Source organism: Bombina bombina, chromosome 6, assembly GCF_027579735.1.
Source record: "Bombina bombina isolate aBomBom1 chromosome 6, aBomBom1.pri, whole genome shotgun sequence".
Lineage (NCBI taxonomy): Eukaryota > Metazoa > Chordata > Amphibia > Anura > Bombinatoridae > Bombina > Bombina bombina.
The window spans coordinates 729,371,445-729,391,459 of record NC_069504.1 but is presented as its reverse complement, the minus strand read 5'-3'; the positions used below and the strand labels follow the sequence as shown (position 1 = coordinate 729,391,459).

At 42.8% G+C, this 20,015-nt stretch overlaps 1 protein-coding gene across 1 annotated transcript in view; it reads right to left on the bottom strand.

Moving 5' to 3' along the window:
• LOC128664592 (adhesion G protein-coupled receptor E1-like) overlaps nucleotides 1-20,015 on the bottom strand; it is a 146,495-nt gene that overhangs the window by 88,910 nt on the left and 37,570 nt on the right. The window contains exons 3-5 of the mRNA XM_053719409.1: nucleotides 11,201-11,314; nucleotides 10,890-11,077; nucleotides 5,237-5,401 (exon numbers count right to left, since the gene is read on the bottom strand). Of these exons, the coding sequence (XP_053575384.1) occupies nucleotides 5,237-5,401; nucleotides 10,890-11,077; nucleotides 11,201-11,314 (467 nt within the window). The remainder of the gene's footprint in view (nucleotides 1-5,236; nucleotides 5,402-10,889; nucleotides 11,078-11,200; nucleotides 11,315-20,015) is intronic.

Here is a 20,015-nt window from a genome sequence, read left to right as displayed (position 1 = left end):
TTGTTGGTTCGAAGGCTCGTTTTTCGTGGATCTATGCCTCCCCATGGGCTGTTCTATATCTTGCTCGTATTTCGAGAAATTCAGTTCTTTCGTGGACCGGGTGGTAAGGCAAAGAGCGGGTAAGTCTTCGGTGGTCCACTACCTTGATGACTTCCTATTCGTGGGAGCGGCGGATTCTGGGGACTGCGAGAGGCTGGTCGAGGTCTTCGGGGAAGTGACTAGGGACTTTGGGATCCCGGTGGCGAGCGAAAAATCGGAGGGTCCGGTGTCTTCCCTGAGTTTTTTGGGGATTCAGTTGGATACGACCCGTATGGAGTGTCGGCTCCCGGTGGACAAGCTGGTCGACCTCAAAGCGGTGGTGGGCGAGGTCTTGGCATCAAAAAAAGTCACATTGCGGCAAATGCAGTCATTATTGGGGAAGCTCAACTTCGCCTGTCGGATTATCCCGATAGGTAGAGCTTTTTGTCACCGGCTGTCGCTGGCGACGGCTGGGGTCTCGGAGCCTAGACATCATATCAGAGTCACGAGGGAGCTGAAGGATGACTTGAGGGTGTGGCTCACCTTCTTGGAGGAGTTCAATGGGAGGTTGATTATGCAGGAGGTCGGTTGGTCTGATGACAACCTGAGCTTATTCACGGATGCTTCGGGAGCGCAGGGTTTCGGGGCCTATTTGCAAGGACGGTGGTGTGCGGAGGCCTGGCCGGACAGTTGGAAGGAGGCGGGCCTAACGAAGAATCTCACATTCTTGGAGTTCTTCCCGTTGGTGGTAGCGCTCCGGGTGTGGTCCAGTACTTTGAGGGACAAGAGGGTTACTTTCCATTCGGACAACCTAGGGGTGGTTTTGGCTATAAACAGGCTGACGGCTAACTCCCCGCCGGTGGTTAGGTTGTTGAGAGTATTTGTGTTGGAGTGCCTGCGCAATAACGTATCTTTCAGGGCTGTACATGTCCCGGGGAAGCTGAATGTGATAGCTGATTCTTTGTCCCGTTTCCAGTGGGACCGGTTCCGCGCGGCAGCGCCAGAAGTGGACGTGGAGGGAACATCCTGCCCGGAGGACTTGTGGAATCTGGGGGACGCGGGCTGATGGAGCTGGTCCGGGGTTCGCTGGCAGAGTCGACTTGGAGGGCCTACGTCCAGGTGTGGAAAAAATGGTGCAGTCTGGAGAGGGGGAGGCACCTACTGGAAAGTGGCGATGCCCAGCTGGGGGTGTTGCTTGCATGGGTAAGGCAGTGGGGTGAGGAGAGGCTATCCGCCTCAGAGATAAAGAAAAGGATGGCGGCATTGGCTTTCTGGTTCCAGCTGTTGGAGATGGGGGACTTAACGAAGGTCTTTGTGGTGAGGATGGCAGTGAGGGGGTTGTGCCGGGGTAAAAGGAGGCCAGACGGCAGACGGCCGGTATCGTTTGTAGTTTTGGAGAAGGTGGTGAAATGTTTAAAGGAGGTATGTTTGTCGAATTTTGAGGAGGTCCTGTTCAAGACTGCATTTACTTTGGCATTTTTCGGAGCATTCAGGATTTCGGAGTTGGTGGGTCAGAACAGGAGGGACGAGGGAGGTTTGCACAGAGATGAGGTGACACTGGGGGAAGGAGTAGTGGAGATTTGGTTGAGAAGGTCCAAGACGGATCAGTTGGGAAAAGGGGTTTTGATCAAGCTGAGGGAAGTGGGGGGAGTGTGTTGCCCAGTGGCCGTAGTCCAGCAGTACCTCAGTCTTCGCCCCAGGGGGGTGGGTCCACTGTTGGTGCATGGGGACGGGTCTGCTTTGTCCAGGTTCCAGTTTATGGCGGTATTCAGAAAGGCCTTGGGGAGAGTGGGGTTGGGGGAGATGGAGTTCGGGTCACATTCCTTCAGGATTGGGGCGGCAACGGAGGCGGCTGGCTTGGGTTTGGATGTGTCTGTGATTAAGAGGATAGGGAGGTGGAGGTCGGACAGGTATCGGGGGTACGTTAGGTTGGGGATGAGGGTGTAAGTGGAAGGGGCGGCAGCTGATACGGCTATATTTTGTTTTAACAGGTCCAGTGAGGTGTTGGGTGATCGGGCATTCGTACATTTACTGGGCCAGGAAGGCTGCCGCAGTCAAGGAGGATGGAGGCCAGCTGGGACTATCTAGGGATAAAGTTGAAGTGAAATGGTTCGGGGTCCGGGGCATGAAGTGGGGGCAGGTAGTCGGGAAAGTTGTTGAGTATGCCAGATTGTTTGCACCCCCTCAGATTTTGGTGCTTCATGTGGGAGGGAATGACCTGGGCTTCATGCCTCAAAAGGACTTGGTGGAGGATATTAAGAGAGGGATGGAGAGACTGCAGCAACTCTTCCAGGGCTTAGTTATTGTCTGGTCAGAGATAGAGAGCCGGGTAGTGTGGAGGTCAGCATGGGATGCTGGGAGGTTGGAGGCTTCCAGACGGAAGGTCAACAGGATGGTGAGCAGTTACGTAAGAAAGGTGGGAGGAGTTGGATTGAGGCATGTTGAATTTGAAGGGGAATCGGGAAGGTGCTTCTATCTAAAAGACGGAGTCCACCTTAACGAGGTGGGTTTACACCTTTTTAATTTCACGTTGAAAGAAGGGATTGAGAAGGCCTTGGCTCTGGGTGGCGGTCCTCACCTAAGGGGTGAGGGGTGGCGGGGTGCTTGCCCTGGGTGGTAGAGGCTTACGCCTGTTATGATGTGATGGGACTTCCTGTTTCAACAGCAGGGGGTTGGTTTGATGGTGGTAGCCCCTCCCTTGGGTAGGGCGGGGCTTGTGGAACGTGGAATGGGGGCAAGCACTGTGTTGGTGTTTAAAGAGTTAATGTTATATAATGTTATTTAATGTTATTTATGTTTTAAGTTATGTTAATAAAGGAGCTGCGGCCTTTCAATCCCAAAAGATGGTGTGAGGTGTTTTTGTGGGGGGGTTTTGTTACAATGGCAACTTGACTATGTGGGGTCAAGGAATAACCCTGTAGAAAGAAATTGAAGAGAGGGTTATGTGACCCCACTAGGAAGCAGGGCATGGGGTGAGAGAAAGGACAAGGGGGTGGGCTAAGCAAAGGGTTGATAGGGTGCTGACAGGAAGTAGCAACAAGCATTTGAAAAATAACAAACTGATAGCAGGAGCAGCACGGTGGGCAAATTCCCGCCCTCCCTCCCTGGTGATAGGTCAAAGAACTGTTGCAGCTGTGGCGGGGTGCTTGCCCTGGGTGGTAGAGGCTTACGCCTGTTATGATGTGATGGGACTTCCTGTTTCAACAGCAGGGGGTTGGTTTGATGGTGGTAGCCCCTCCCTTGGGTAGGGCGGGGCTTGTGGAACGTGGAATGGGGGCAAGCACTGTGTTGGTGTTTAAAGAGTTAATGTTATATAATGTTATTTAATGTTATTTATGTTTTAAGTTATGTTAATAAAGGAGCTGCGGCCTTTCAATCCCAAAAGATGGTGTGAGGTGTTTTTGTGGGGGGGTTTTGTTACAATGGCAACTTGACTATGTGGGGTCATGCCGTTTCTAAGCATACTAGTGTCCTAACTATTTGCTGAAATACAGCTTTAGAAGTATAATAATCAGATCCTGTTAGAAAATGCCAGTTCACTGTACACGGACTATGAAAAAGAAGACTGTCGCTCATAATTTTGATGTCAGTCCAGCCACATCCCTATCTAAGGATGTTCACTATAAAAATAGACTCATCTGCCCATATTAAATCCCTTATATATGTCTGTTGAAAGGGATAGGCACTAATCCCCGCTATGGATCCTTGACCTTATAATGTAAAAGTGCTGTTCTCCCACCTGGAAAATAAAAAGGCACATACATTTTCTGTAGAAGGACAGGAGCACTTCTAGGTGTGATAGATGGCCACATCTATCATGTACCTATAGAAAAAGGAAATGCAGAGTAACCGACTCTGGTTTTCTATAACCAGGGGTAGCAAATATGTTAGAAAGCCACTACTACTCTTACTAAAGAGATTGATGTGGACACAGCAAAACCCCAATCCTTGCTTGCAGGGAAAAGTACCCATCAAAGGAATCAATATCTTCAGACACCGAACTTCACCTCCTCCATTGACAGAGTCAAAGAGAATGACTGGGGGTTATGGGTAAGGGAAGTTACACTTAACAGCTTTGCTGTGGTGCTCTTTGCCTCCTCCTGCTAGCCAGGAGTGAATATCCCACTAGTAATTGGAATGACGTTGTGGACTCTCCATGTCTTAGGAAGGAAATTAAATCACTTCTCTTTCAGGTAGGACTAAACGCAGCCAGATCCATAATAGCCTATGCCTGGAAGCCCACACTTACCCCCACTGCATCTATGTGGAAAGATAAAGTTTCAGAGCTATTCACTCTGGAAGAATATGGCTACCTAAAGCGAAATCAATTAGCTTTCTTCCTAGATGCTAGATTCTATTGGGAGGAGTCTATAAAAACACACAACATAGTCCAACTAATGCAAACCTCCACCACACACAATGGGACTAGCTAAATGGCACAAAGAGACACCTTCATGGTAGAAAGCTATATAGACATTGAGGGCAGACAAATAACCCCACATCCCAATACAAATTCCTAACCAACCTCCAGTCCTCAATATAAAATTACCTCCTTACAGGAATCGTTCTCCCTTCCCTTAACCCTCCCCTGGAGCGGCATGTCAAATCATTAAACTGTTAGCAAACTGTAAAGTTACATAATTCTAACTGCTATCGTCTTATTCATTATATTATAAAATGTTATTAACCTGCCATACTTGTTGGAAAGGAATTGCATATCCAGGTAATTCAGGCTTCTACAGAGAGACTCTTTTCATATATGACTTACCTTCAAATAATGGATGAAAGCAATTATCAGGCTGTTAGTGAGCAATACTTTTTATGTTGTTTGTCCCTGATTTCCCCTGTTTTTTCCCTTCACTCCCACGAACCTAAGGTTCACCTTCCCCCTTCTTCCATCCCTCCCCCCCTACAACAGATACATCTCCACCATTTTGTATGATTTGTATCTCTGACCAGATAACTTAGCATATGTATATCAAGAAGAGATTTGCATGTATTTGATGTATTCCTGTAAATGTTATAAAAGGAATAAAAATAAAATAAAAGTAAATTGGAAAATTGTTTAAAAGTACATTCTCTATATGAATCATGGAAGTTTATTTTGGACTAGACTGTCCCTAGACTGTCCCTTTAAATATGCATGCCACTCATCAGATAATGGTTTTACTAGTATGAAGTAATTCTGCAACTGTCATTCCTGGCAACTGAGTTTTACCTTGATTGGTCTGTGTGCCAAGATAATGGCAAAGCTTGAGAGGTGGGAACAGGTGCACAGAGTGTGGCTGACATTGGTCTTTCCCACTTCACAACCATCGAGAGACCACGCTCGCAAGTCAGGGTCCCAGAAGACACACAAAGGGGTGAGAGTGGGATCAGGTTCCTGAGAGAGAAATAGAGTGATAGTTATTAGTTAAAGGGACAGTGAAGTCAAAATAAAACAAATGTTCCAGTTTACTTCTGTTATAATTTTAGCTTAATTCTCTTATGGCTAGATTAGGAGTTGTGCATTAGGATGAAAAAGCAGTGTTAAGAGGTCCTAACGCTGCTTTTTTACGCCCGCTGGTATTACGAGTCTTGCAGGTTTAGGGTGACCACACACTTCTTTGGTTTTACCGCAAAATGACTTACGTAAACTTCATAAAGTCTTTTCTCTATGGGACTTCCATAGCGCCGGTATTACGAGTCAAGAGTCCTAACGCATTTAAAAGTCAGTAGTTAAGAGTTTTATGGTACAACGCCGTAGCATAAAACTCATAACTAAAGTGCTAAAAAGTATACTAACACCCATAAACTACCTATTAACCCCTAAAGCGAGGCCCTCCCGCATCGCAAATTCTAAAATAAAAATTTTAACCCCTAATCTGCCACTCTGGACACCGCCGCCGCCACCTACATTATATTTATTAACCCCTAATCTGCCGCCCCCAATGTCGCCGCCACCTACCCACACTTATTAACCCCTAATCTGCCACCCCAACCCCGCCGCCGCTATAATAAACATATTAACCCCTAAACCACTGCATTCCCGCCTTACAAACATTAGTTAAATGTTATTAACCCCTAATCTGCCATCCCTAACATCGCCACCACCTACCTACATTTATTAACCCCTAATCTGCCGCCTCCAACGTCACTGCCACTATATTAAAGTTATTAACCCCTAAACCTAAGTCTAACCCTAAACCTAACACCCACAAGCTTAAATATAATTTAAATAAATCTAAATAAATAGTCCTATCATTACCTAAATTATTCCTATTTAAAACTAAATACTTACCTATAAAATTGTCAGGGTTTTGTTTTCGCTTACACCTGTACCTTTAATTTACTGGACTCTGAATCTCTTCCCCTATTTAAGGCCCCTCCTTGCTGAATTTTGCCTTTTGGATTCCTCAGCCGCTGCTTAAAACTATTTGCAGCCTATCTTTCGTTGTGTGTGTTAATTTACCTGTATCCTCGTTACAAGAAAACACTTTGTTCTCTTTCTCTCTGTAGCCAGCCCTGCATCTACTTCGGGCTCTCAGCGTGTGATGTCACGCTCAGCAGACAAACGGACATCGAAAGCAGCAGCTTGCCTAACAAGGTCCCTGCATTACGGATCTCCTGTGCGGTCTGTATGTCTCCTGCATCGGAAGCTGGTAACGTTGTAGTTTTACTCCTCTGCTTCATTGCTGCTGCATTTAACCTTACTGTCTGTATTATATATGAAGGACTGTCTCTTAATGCTGTTACTCTACTGACATGTGAATACAGGAATTCTGCTCTGTTAAGCTCTAGTGTTCTCTGCCTACACCACGCTAATTAACCCCTAAGCTTGCAGCTATATCCAGTCTCTGTTTTGAAGCTTGCCTTCAGCTTTATCTGTATGCTCAAATATCATCTGAAAATATCTCTGTGAGTTGTGTGAACTTTTGCTGCTATAGTATCATGAGGATTTAACTGTGAATTTCAGCTTTTATCTGTTCTGGACTTTCCTACTGTGTCACCTGATATACTCTGAGTTATACCCTCTACCAGGAAGTGTCACCTGAAGGTTATAACTTGCTTGTTTGGTGGCTCCCGCTCCCACTTCACTCTGTATCCATACAGTAGTGACCCTCAGATCTATGAGCATGACAGGGTTCCCTAGTTAAATCTGTTGGAACCTGAGGTACGTTGTGAGACTGAGTGGTCCTACTTGAACCAGGGTACTAGTCATCTAATTAACCGTTACAAAAATAAACCATAAGCTAGCTACAATATAACTAATAGTTACATTGTATCTAGCTTAGGGTTTATTTTTATTTTACAGGCAAGTTTCCATTTATTTTAACTAGGTAGAATAGTTCTCAAATAGTTATTAACTATTTAATAAATACCTAGCTAAAATAAATACAAATTTACCTGTAAAATAAAATCCAACCTAAGTTACACTAACACCTAACACTACACTATAATTAAATAAATTAACTAAATTAAATACAATTACCTAAATTAAATTAGCTAAAGTACAAAAAAAAAAAAACACTAAATTACTGAAAATAATAAGCACATTACAGAAATGTAAACTAATTACACCTAATCTAATAGCCCTGTTAAAATAAAAAAGCCCCCCAAAAATACCCCCCCAGCCTACACTAAACTACCAATAGCCCTCAAAAGGGCCTTTTGCGAGGCATTGCCCCAAAGTAATCAGCTCTTTTACCTGTAAAAAAAAAATACAAACAACCCCCCCAACAGTAAAACCCACCTCCCACACACCAACCCCCCAAATAAAATACTATCTAAAAAAACCTAAGCTCCCCATTGCCCTGAAAAGGGCATTTGGATGGGCATTGCCCTTAAAAGGGCAGTTAGCTCTTTTGCCACCCAAACCCTAATCTAAAAAATAAAACCCACCCAATACACCCTTAAAAAAACCTAACACTAACCCCCTGAAGATCGACTTACCGGGAGACGTCTTCATCCAAGCCGGGCGAGTGGTCCTCCAGACGTGCAGAAGTCTTCATCCAAGCCGGGCAGAAGTGGTCCTCCATAGGGCAGAAGTCTTCATCCAGACGGCATCTTCTATCTTCATCCATTCGGCGCGGAGCAGGGTCCATCTTCAAGACATCCGACACGGAGCATCCTCTTCATCCGATGACTAAAACAGAATGAAGGTACCTTTAAGTGACGTTATCCAAGATGGCGTCCCTTAGATTCCGATTGGCTGATAGAATTAGCCAATCGGAATTAAGGTAGAAAAAATCCTATTGGCTGATGCAATCAGCCAATAGGATTGAAGTTCAATCCTATTGGCTGATCCAATCAGCAAATAGGATTGAGCTTGCATTCTATTGGCTGATTGGAACAGCCAATAGAATGCAAGCTCAATCCTATTGCCTGATTGCATCAGTCAATAGGATTTTTTCTACCTTAATTTGATTGGCTAATTCTATCAGCCAATCGGAATCTAAGGGACTCCATCCACTCCTTAATTCTGTTAAGTCGTCGGATGAGAGGATGCTGTACGTCGGATGTCTTGAAGATGGACCCACTCCGCGCCGGATGGATGAAGATAGAAGATGCCGTCTGGATGAAGACTCCTGCCCGTCTGGAGGACCACTTCGCCCGGCTTGGATGAAGACTTCTGCCCGTCTGGAGGACCACTTTGCCAGGCTTGGATGAAGACGTCTCCCAGTAAGTCGATCTTCAGGGGGTTAGTGTTAGGTTTTTTTAAGGGTGTATTGGGTGGGTTTTATTTTATAGATGAGGGTTTGGGCGGCAAAAGAGCTAACTGCCCTTTTAAGGGCAATGCCCATCCAAATGCCCTTTTCAGGGCAATGGGTGGTGGGTTTTACTGTTGGGGGGGTTGTTTGTATTTTTTTTTTTACAGGTAAAAGAGCTTATTACTTTGGGGCAATGCCCCACAAAAGGCCCTTTTAAGGGCTATTAATAGTTTAGTTTAGGCTAGGTTTTTTTTATTTTGGGGGGGGGCTTTTTTATTTTAATAGGGCTATTAGATTAGGTGTAATTAGTTTAAATTTCTGTAATTTGTTTATTGTTTTCAGTAATTTAGTGGGGTTTTTTGTACTTACTAATATACTAATTTAATTTAATTTAGGTCATTGTATTTAATTTAGTTAATTTATTTAATTATAGTGTAGTGTTAGGTGTTAGTGTAACTTAGGTTAGGTTTTATTTTACAGGTAAATTTGTATTTATTTTAGCTAGGTAGGTTAATAACTATTTGATAACTATTCTACCTAGTTAAAATAAATACAAACTTGCCTGTAAAATAAAATTAAATAATAAGCTAGATACAATGTAACTATTAGTTATATTGTAGCTAGTTTAGGGTTTATTTTACAGGTAAGTATTTAGTTTTAAATAGGAATAATTTAGTTAATGATAGATATTTTATTTATATTTATTTAAATTATATTTCAGTTAGGGAGGGTTAGGGTTAGACTTAGGTTTAGGGGTTAATCATTTTAATATAGTGGCAGCGACGTTGGGGGCGGCAGATTAGCGGTTAATAAGTGTAGGTAGGTGGCGGCAACATTGGGGGTGGCAGATTAGGGGTTAATAAATATAATGTAGGTAACGGCGACATTGGGGATGGCAGACTAGGGGTTAATAAATATAATGTAGGTGGCGGCGATTTTGGGGACAGCAGATTAGGGGTTCATAAGTATAATGTAGGTGGCGGCGGTGTCCTGAGTGGCAAATTAGGGTTTAATAAGTATAATATAGGTGTCTGCGATGTCGGGGGATGCAGATTAGGGGTTAATAAGTGTAAGATTAGGGGTGTTTAGACTCGGGGTTCGTGATAGGGTATTAGGTGTAGACATACATTTTCTTTCCCCATAGGAATCAATGGGGCTGCGTTAAGGAGTTTTATGCTGCTTTTTTGCAGGTGTTAGACTTTTTTCAGCCGGCTCTCCCCGTTGATTCCTATGGGGAAATCGTGCACGAGCACGTTACACCAGCTCACCGCTGACTTAAGCAGCGCTGGTATTGGATTGCGGTAATGAGCAAAATTCTTAATACCAGCGCTGCAGGTAAGTGAGCGATGAGGGAAAACTGCTCGTTAGCACCGCATAGCCTCTAATGCCAAACTCGTAATCTAGGTGATAGTGTCCGTTGTTAAAGAGTAATCCTATGTGAGCTCAGGCGCATGCACATGTCTTTGGCCATCTGGCTGCAGTGTATGCAACAATGTTTATAGAAATGTTATACATAGTTGCAAATTATGCTGCCATAGCCTACTAAAGACATGCACGCTCTTACGGCCCTATCAGTCTAACTAGATTTAATCTTCAACAAAGGATAACAATAGAACAAAGAAAATGTGATAATAGAAATAAAAAGGAAAGTTGTTTAAGATCGCATGCTCTTTCTGAATCATTAAAGTTTGATTTTCAGTTTAGTGTCCCTTTAATTAGTGGAATTGGACATGCAAAGGTTTTTTATTCTTAGGGGCCAAATTATCATTGTCTGGCGGACATGATACAATGTAGTGTATCATGTCGGCCAGACATCGCTGAATGCCGACAGCATATGCTGTCTGCATTTAACATTCCACAAGCAGTTTTAGTGAACTGCTTGTGCAATGCCGCCCTCTGCAGATTCATGGCCAATCGGCCACTAGCAGGGGGTGTCAATCAGTCCGATCGTATAGGATCGGGTGGATCGATGTCCGCAGCCTCAGAGGCCAGTTAAGGAGCAGCAGTCTTAAGACCGCTGCTTCATAACTACTGTTTCTTGCGAGTCTAAAGGCTCACACGGAAGAAGGGCCATCAAGGGCAGTTCGGTCCTTGATAAATAGGCCCCCAATTCTGCAGACAGAATATTTCTCTATCTAATATATGTATAATGAAACCATTAATTAATTTATGCCAACATACCTGTATGTGTTGTAAGTAGAACGTTACTGGGGGATTCATATTAATCTTGTTTTGGCTTGTGATGGTTCCAGTCACCACGTGTGAGTTCATCACTTTGGCATCAAACTCACCAATGTTACTTTGATTCTGAAGGTTATTTGTACTAAAATGGGATCCTAAGTTTGTGTATGAGATAAAGATGGCACCATCTAGAATAAAAAAGTCACAGAATGTTAAACTAATGCTTTTAAAGGGGCTATATTGGATCTAGATTCCACACTTGACTACAGACTATTGCTGTATAAGTGAAAAATGTAACTACATGTCCTCACCTGTATGATTGGGCAAAAGAAGGCATGACACGTTCATAGTACTGTTTCCAACGGTCAAATGCATGAAGTTAGTTTCAGGTATGCAGCTGTTCCTGGATACCTTTGTCTGAACCTCTGTGACAAATAAAAAAAATCATAGGACAGGCAGGAAATATGCAATTAATTTCTTACGCTTCTTTCAAATATAAACCTATTTAAAAAATAAATAATTAAAAAACATTTGCCATAGTCATATCCATAATTATTTCATGGAATAAAGTAACATGAATTCAAATTTTATCTTCAATGGAGAGGACAATATCAAACGTGAGTGTAAAAATTTCAGGTGAAGAAATAGAACATTTATTTTCTATGTATTAGCATTTCTTGCTTTCCTTATGACTAAGTACTAACAGGTAGATTACAAGTTATGCGCACTATAGAGAATTTAACGAATGCAACATAATTTGCGTTATTTAACCCTCTATAGCGCAGCCATTACAAGTTTTAAAACAGCCGGCTTGTGCATGCGATCTGGTTGTGTTGAGCTCCATACCGCACAAAATACAAGCGATGTTTTGACGTGCTTGTGCATCAATGGGGAGAAGGTGTCTGAAAAAACCTAACACCTGCGATTGCGGAATGAAAAGCTCCATAAAGCAGCCCCATTGATGTCTATGGGGAAAAAAAGTAACGTTTAAACCTAACACCCTAACTTAAACCCCAAGTCTAAACACCCCTAATGTGCCGCCCCTGACATCGTCGCCACCTACATAATGTTATTAACCCCTAATCTGCCACTCCCGATATTGCCGCCACCAAAATAAATCTATTAACCCCTAATCCACCGCTCCCGATATCGCTGCCACTATACTAAAGTTATTAACCCCTATTCCCATGCACCCCATCGCCCACACTATAATAAATCTATTAACCTCTGTTCCGCCGCTCCCCAACATTGCCACAACTAAAAAAAGCTATTAACCCCTAAACCTCTGGCCTCCCACATCACTACCACTAAATACATTTATTTACCCCTAAACCGCCAGCCCCCCACATCGCAACAACCTAAATTAAACTATTAAACCCTAAACCTAACCGTTACCCTAATCCTAACCTAACCCTAACACCCCCTAACTTTAACATAATTAAAATAGAGCTACATTAAACTTTCAATTATTAACTAGATAATACCTATTTAAAACTAAATACAAACTTACCTGTGAAATAAAACCAAAGCTAGTTACAATATAACTAATAGTTATATTGTAGCTAGCTTAGGTTTTATTTTTATTAGGTAAGTTTGTATTTATTTTAACTAGGTAGACTAGTTAGTACATAATTATTAACTATTTACTAACTACCTAGTTAAAATAAATACAGACTTACCTGTGAAATAAAACCTAAGCTGCCTTACACTAAAACCTAACATTACAAAAATTAAAACTACCATTACAAAAAATAAAAAACACTAAAATTACAACAACAAAAAAAATACCATTACAAAAAAATAACAAATGAAATTATCAAAATAATAAAAAATATTCCTATTCTAATACCCCTTTTAAAAAGAAAAAACACCCTACAATAAATAAGCCTAATCTATAATAAACTACCAATGGCCTTTTTGTGGGCCCTTAAAAGGGCCTTTTGTAGGGCATTGCCCTAAAGTTACAAAGTATACAAACCCCCACCCCCAAACCCACAAAATAAAAATAAAGTAAAACCTAATCTACCCCTTGCCCTGAAAAGGGCATTTGTATGGGCATTACCCTTAAAAGGGCATTCAGCTCTTTTTCCTGCCCTTAAAAGGGCATTCAGCTCTTTTATGAAATGCCCAACCCCAATCTAAAAATAAAATCCCACCCCAAAACGAAAAAAAAAACATTACACAAAATAACAAACGAATTATCAAAGATAATAAAAATTATTCCTATTCTAAAACCCATTTAACAAGAAAACCATCCCAAAATAAAAAACTTAATCCTATATTATAAAAGGCCAAGTGTGTTTGTCTGAAGCCGTCATGCGCAGTAGAGACTGCGCGCGGACAAACACACCCGGCCTTTAGCTGCAGAGTAGTGCGCACGTGGTGGGGGCGTGACCGGCGTCGGGCATGCTGTGATGGGGCGTGGCCGACCGGCATGACGGACATGATGAGGGGGCGTGGCCGGCGAGCGTGACAAGGGGGCGTGGCCTCACTGGAGCGCGCGGGAGGCACGTGGCCGGCGGGAGAGAACAAAACAGAGTAAGGAAGGAAAGAAATAAAGCGAGCAGAGAGGGGGAAGAGCAAAAGAGGAAGAGAGAGCGCAAGAGAGGGGGAGAGAGAGGGGGGAGAGAGAGCTCAAAAGAGAGGGGGAGAGAGAGCTTAAAAGAGAGGTGGGAGAGAGAGCACAAAAGAGGGAGAGAGAGAGCGCAAAAGAGAGGGGGAGAGAGCGCAAGAGAGGGGGAGAGAGCGCAAGAAAGGGGGAGAGAGAGCGCACAAAAGAGGGGGAGGGAGAGAGCGCAAAAGAGAGGGGGAGAGAGAGCACAAAAGAGAGGAGGGAGAGTTTAAAAGAGAGCGCAAAAGAGGAGGGAGAGAGCGCAAAAGAGAAGGGGGAGACAGAGTGCAAAAGAGGGAGAGAGAGAGCAAAAGAGGGAGAGAGAGAGTGCAAAAGAGAGGGGGAGAGAGCAAAAAAGAGGGGGAGAGAGCGCAAAAAAGAGGGGGAGAGTGCGCAAGGGGGAGAAAGCACAAAAGAGAGGGGGAGAGAACTCAAAAAAGAGGGGGAGAGAGCGCAAAAAAGAGGGGGGAGAGAGCGCAAAAGAGTGGGGGGAGAGAGAGAGCTCAAAAGAGAGGGGGGGGAGAGAGAGCTCAAAAGAGAGGGGGAAAGAGAGAGCTCAAAAGAGAGGGGGGAGAGAGAGTTTAAAAGAGAGGGGGGAGAGAGAGTGCACAAAAGAGGGGGAGAGAGAGTGCAAAAGAGAGGGGGAGAGAGCGCAAAAGAGGGGAAGAAAGAGTGCAAAAGAGGGGAAGAGAGAGCAAAAGAGAGGGGAAGAGAGAGCAAAAGAGAGGGGGAGAGAGCAAAAGAGAGGGGGAGAGAGAACAAAAGAGAGGGGGGAGAGAGAGAGAGAGAGAGTGCAAAAGAGGGGGGAGAGAGAGCAAAAGAGAGGGGGGGAGAGAAAGAGAGTGCAAAAGAGGGGGGAGAGAGAGAGAAAAAGAGGGGGGAGAGAGCAAAATAGGGGAGAGAGAGAGCAAAAGAGGGTGAGAGAGAGCAAGAGGGGGGAGAGAGCAGATGAGGGGGGGAAGAGAGAGAGCGAGCAAAAGAGGGGAGAGAGAGCAAAAGAGGTGGGAGAGAGAGAGCAAAAGAGGGGGAGAGAGAGCACAAGAGGGGAGAGAGAGAGAGCAAAAGAGGGGGGAGAGTGCAAAATAAGGGGGAGAGAGAGAACTCAAAAGAGAGGGGGGGGGAGAGAGAGAGAGAGCTCAAAAGAGAGGGGGAGAGAGAGGGAGCAAGGGTTGGAACCGCGGTACCTAAAAAATTGGCCCGTGTACACGGGCTTTAGGACTAGTCTATAATAAACTACCAATAGCCCTTAAAAGGGCCTTTTGTAGGGCATTGCCCTAAAGTTAAACCGCTCTTTTACCTGAAAAAAATACAAAGTCCCACTAACATCCCAGCGGCGGATCGAATAGAGTGGGACCACCTATATACCTCACTAGACAGATTTGGCATCTCAGGGAATTTTCTCAATGCACTCCAACAACTCTATGCTTCACCCTCAGCCTCCATTATTATCAATGGTCAGGTGTCTCCATCATTCCTATTGGAAAGGGGAACCAGGCAGGGATGCCCTCTTTCCCCGCTGCTCTTCAACTTGGCAATGGAACCGCTTGCATGTTACATCCGCCAACATAGTGAAGGCCTAAAAATTCATAAGCAGACAGTACACCTATCTTTATATGCGGACGACCTACTTCTGTATGTCTCTAACCCACATATTAATATACCCAAAGTCCTGTGTATCTTAGATAAATTCAGTGCGATCTCTGGTTACAAAATCAACTTAGATAAATCTGAACTTACATGGTTACGGAACACTAAGAAAACACAACTGCAGGACACAGGCCTAAAGGTGACCTCTGGCACTTTCACATACTTGGGGATACAGCTACACACTGACATGAACAGGTTGTACCATCTAAATATCAGTAGAACCCTAACCCTTGTTAAAAATCAGCTGGCAGGTTGGAGAAACTTGCCATTATCCCTTACGGGGAGAATTCATCTATTGAAAATGATTATCTTACCAAAACTACTCTACCCCCTTCAAATGCTCCCTCTACTACTGACTAAGCGTGATTTAAATGCCTTGACGACTATGTTTGGTAACTTCGTCTGGCAGTATAAGAAACCAAGAATTAACAGGCTCCACCTCGCAATGTCAGTTGATTCTGGTGGACTCAGTTTTCCTAATCTTAGGTGGTACAACTGGGCATCCCTAACAAAAATAGTTGTAGGATGGCTAACGCAATCTGATTATTTTTCACCCCCCGTAGAGAGGGAACTCCTAGCACCTACACATCCGGCCTTTTTGCCACATACCTCTCTAGCCTCGCTCCCCCCCACACGTAAAACACAATATACTATTTAGGGACACCTTGAGAGCCTGGGCCAAACTTTGCAAAACATGGGGGATGGAGTTCAAATTTAGCAAATTCTTACCACTTCAAGGGAATCCTAACTTTCTCCCGGGATACACCACATCTGCCTTTAAACATTGGGAACGCCAAGGACTGACTGTGGTAGCACAACTGATCAATCCCACGACACAACAAACTCTCCCCTTTTCTGACCTTCAAACACAATACACCCTCCCAGCCTCACACAGATTCGCCTATCTCCAGAGTAGACATTACACACAAACTCTTCTGACTGAGGGACTGACCTCGCCAACCTCTGGTAAAATTGTCGCTCTGTGTAATCAAGCCTCCCAGGGTAGCCACTCAATCTCTCCTATTTATAAGGCAATAGCCACACACCATGAAACGCAAACATTGCAGCTCATCATTACTAAGTGGCAGGGGCAAAGGGTGCCTGAGGTCACAACAGAACACATCTTGGGTAGCATAGCTACAGTCAGAAAAACGACTTTGTCCGCAAGCTTGAGAGAAACACAAATAAAATTCTTACATCACGCATACATAACACCGACAATCAGAGCTAAATGGGTAAAAGATGCGGCGAGCAACTGCCCCCCAAATGTTCACTGTCTGCCCCGGACTGGACACACCTAGTTTGGGACTGCCCTAAGCTGCAAAGGTTTTGGGGCAAGGTTAGATTTTGGCTGTCTAAGGTACTCACAGCTCATATAACTTTAAATGCAGCTGTCATATTTTTCTTTCAAGACATCTCATTACCACTAAAACACCGAAAATTCGCTACTATGGTGGTGCTGGTAGCTAGGAAATTAATCCTGCAATATTGGGCCAAGAACAGAGAGCCTCCTTTTAAAAAACTAACCCATGCTATACATCAACAGTTTCTGGCAGAACACGCAGACACACAGAGTGACCGTGATGCTAGAGTTAAATCATTCATGACTAAGTGGGACCCGTACTTATTGCACCTACCTGTAGGACTGAGGAGGAAACACCTGCGCCCCTTCCAAAATTCCATGTTCATGCTAAATGAGAACCTACGAGGTCGCTGGTGCATACCTGAGTCGAACTCAGACACTGACTCTTAACTAACACACTGCTAAACGGGACTGTCACAGTCACTACCTCACTGGAAATCTTAGTGACTATATGTGGGGACCTAGGAACTTGGGCACATCCATCCGCCGACGCAGCAACGCAACAACTTGATCACTCTTTTATCTACAGCTCAAAGGTACTTAAGTTGTCATGAGTTTATGTTGTATGTTTTATGTTATTAGTTGGCATGACTGCATCGGCCCATTGACATAACTAGAATCTTCAGACATCAATACCTATTATGGAAGGCCAGGCTTTGCACTACTACCATAAATGCAAAATAATCCTAACAGAATGTGAAAGTAAACACCAAAATAGTGCAGTTAATACCCCGGAGCATATTTCCTCCCATACTTAGTATGATAACACCCTGTAACATCCTCTAGACTCATTGATGCAGTTAGCCAAGATTTATTTATGGTTTTGTCTTGTATTGTTTTGTATGGTTTTTGTTCTTTTAAAAGTTCTAATTAAGCAGGGAACTTGACCGCTCCACATGGCTCAGGATAATCCGGTGGACACAATTCAGACTCAGATTCCTTGAAAAGATCATGTTACACCTCATATTGTTATTGCCTTATGATGACAAGATATTGTACAATGCTGTGTGGTAGTGTTTAAGCTTACCTGTAAAAAAAAAAATTCAAAAATAAAGTTATTAAAAAAAACATCCCAGCGGCGTCTTCTATCTTCATCCTGGCGGCACGGAGCGGGTCCATCCTGAAGACATCCGGCACGGAGCATCCTTTTCATACTGATTTGATTTGATCAGCCAATAGGTTGAGAGCTACTGAAATCCTATTGGCTGTTCAAATCAGCCAATAGGATGGGAACTACTTAAATTCTATTGGCTATTCAAATTAGCCAATAGATTATCTTCCGCCGGGATGAAGATAGAAGACGCCACCAAGATGAAGATAGAAGATGACGCCTGGGTGAATATGGAGCTGCCTGCCGCCTGGCTGAAGATGGAGCCACCGGGATGGAGATCCTTCAAGCGGGACTTCAACAACTGTAAGTGGATCTTCGGGGGTTATTGTTAGGATTTTTTGGGTGTTTTTTTTTTAGTTTAGGGTTTGGGCTTTTCGTAAAAGAGCTAAATGCCCTTTTAAGGGCAATACCCATACAAATGCCCTTTTCAGGGCAATGGGTAGCTTAGGTTTTTGTTAGAGTTAGGTTTTTTGATTTTGGGGGGTTGGTTGGATGGTGGGTTTTACTATTGGGGGGGTCTTTGTCTTTTTTTTACAGGTAAAAGAGCTGTTTAACTTAGGACAATGCCCTACAAAAGGCCCTTTTAAGGGTTATTGGTAGTTTATTGTAGGCTAGGGTTTTTTTTTATTTTGGGTGGGATTTTTTTAAGGGCTATTGGATTAGTTGTAATGACCAGGACAGTTCAGGTTTCCATTTGTGTGTCCAGGTTTGTGCATTTGCAATATACTGTAGATATTTTTGTCTTGTGTATGTGTGTCTTTGTGTGGGAGTGTGTCTGTGTGTGTATTTTTTGTAATTTAGTATTTTTTATTTTTTGTAATTAGATACTTTGTAATTATTATAGTAGTGTTAGGATTTTTTTAATGTGTATTTTAGTTTTATTTAATTGGTAGTTGAATATTAGTTAAATAGTTATATTAGTTTAATTGTTAGTTTAAACTTAGTTTTTTTAATTTGATAGGTAAGTTTTAATTTAATTTAAGAAAGGGAAATTGTAATTTTAATATAAAGTTAGGGGGGCGTTAGGTTTAGGGGTTACTAGTTAAGATTAGTTTATTGCGATGTGGGGAGGGCGGCGGTTTAGGATTTAATAACTTTATTATAGTGGTGACGATGTCGGGGAGCGGAGGAATAGGGGTTAATACATTTTATTAGTGGCCGTGATGTCGGGCACGACAGATTAGGGGTTAATAACTTTAAAATAGTGTTTGCAATGCGGGAGGGCCTCGGTTTAGGTGTAAATAGGTAGTTTTTTGGTGTTAGTGTACTTTTTAACACTTAAGTTCTGAATTTTATGTAACAGTTTTATTGCGTAAAACTCATAACTACTGCTTTCAGATGGCGTTACGGATCTTGTCGTTATAGGGTGTAACGCAAGCTTTTTAGCCAGAACGCAAAACTTGTAATGGCTGCGCTATGGAAATCCCATGAAAAACGTAATTTTTACGTGTGCGGGACTGACGTTGCATTACAGGCTAAAAGTCATGCGGTACAGCTATACTGACAAGACTTGTAATGGCTGCAGTGCTGTTTTAACGCTGAAATGGCCATTTTTTCAGCGTTAAAAGACGAACGCACAACTTGTAATCTAGGTGTAAGCTAGCAGTACCTCAAAGGGGTCTGATATTCAAAACCTCGGTGACATGGAGATAAATCACACAAAATCTTTTTTTCATTATTTATTTCCCCCCATTCCTGTAATGTAAGCTTCAGAAATGTGGGGGTTTTAAGTGTCCATTGCAAACTAAACAAGCCTAACCCTGCTACATCTATACTTTTAATTATTCAGATATAGGCTTAGATTACAAGTTGAGCACCATGTGTACCATGTTATTTTTTACATACAATAACTCACAGGGTCAGATTACAAGTGGAACGCTAATTAACGATCCCACTCGAGCATTAACTGCGCTAGAAGTAATCTTTTTTGCGAGCGTTAGCTTGCGCTCGTATTATGAGTTGAAGGTAAACTGTTTTTGCTTGAGTGCTAACAAGCACAAAAACACCCCACTCTCGCGCAAACCCGATCACATATTCTCAGTTGCACTGACCCAAATTGAAAATATGAATATTTCACATTCCAATGTTCTTCACATAACAGAATATGTTCTATTTATTCATAAATAAATATTTATAAATATATCTGATGTTCTTTTGTGCAATATATATCTACACACACACACATATATATATATATATATATATATCTATATATATATATATATATATATATATATATATATATATATATATATATATATATATATATATATATATCTATATATATATGTAGAGTAAAGTAAGGTAAACTGTAACCATCCACAATGTCCATAAATAATAGGATTACAAAGTTCAAACTTCAAGGATAAATGTCCATAAAGCCAATTGGCTGGC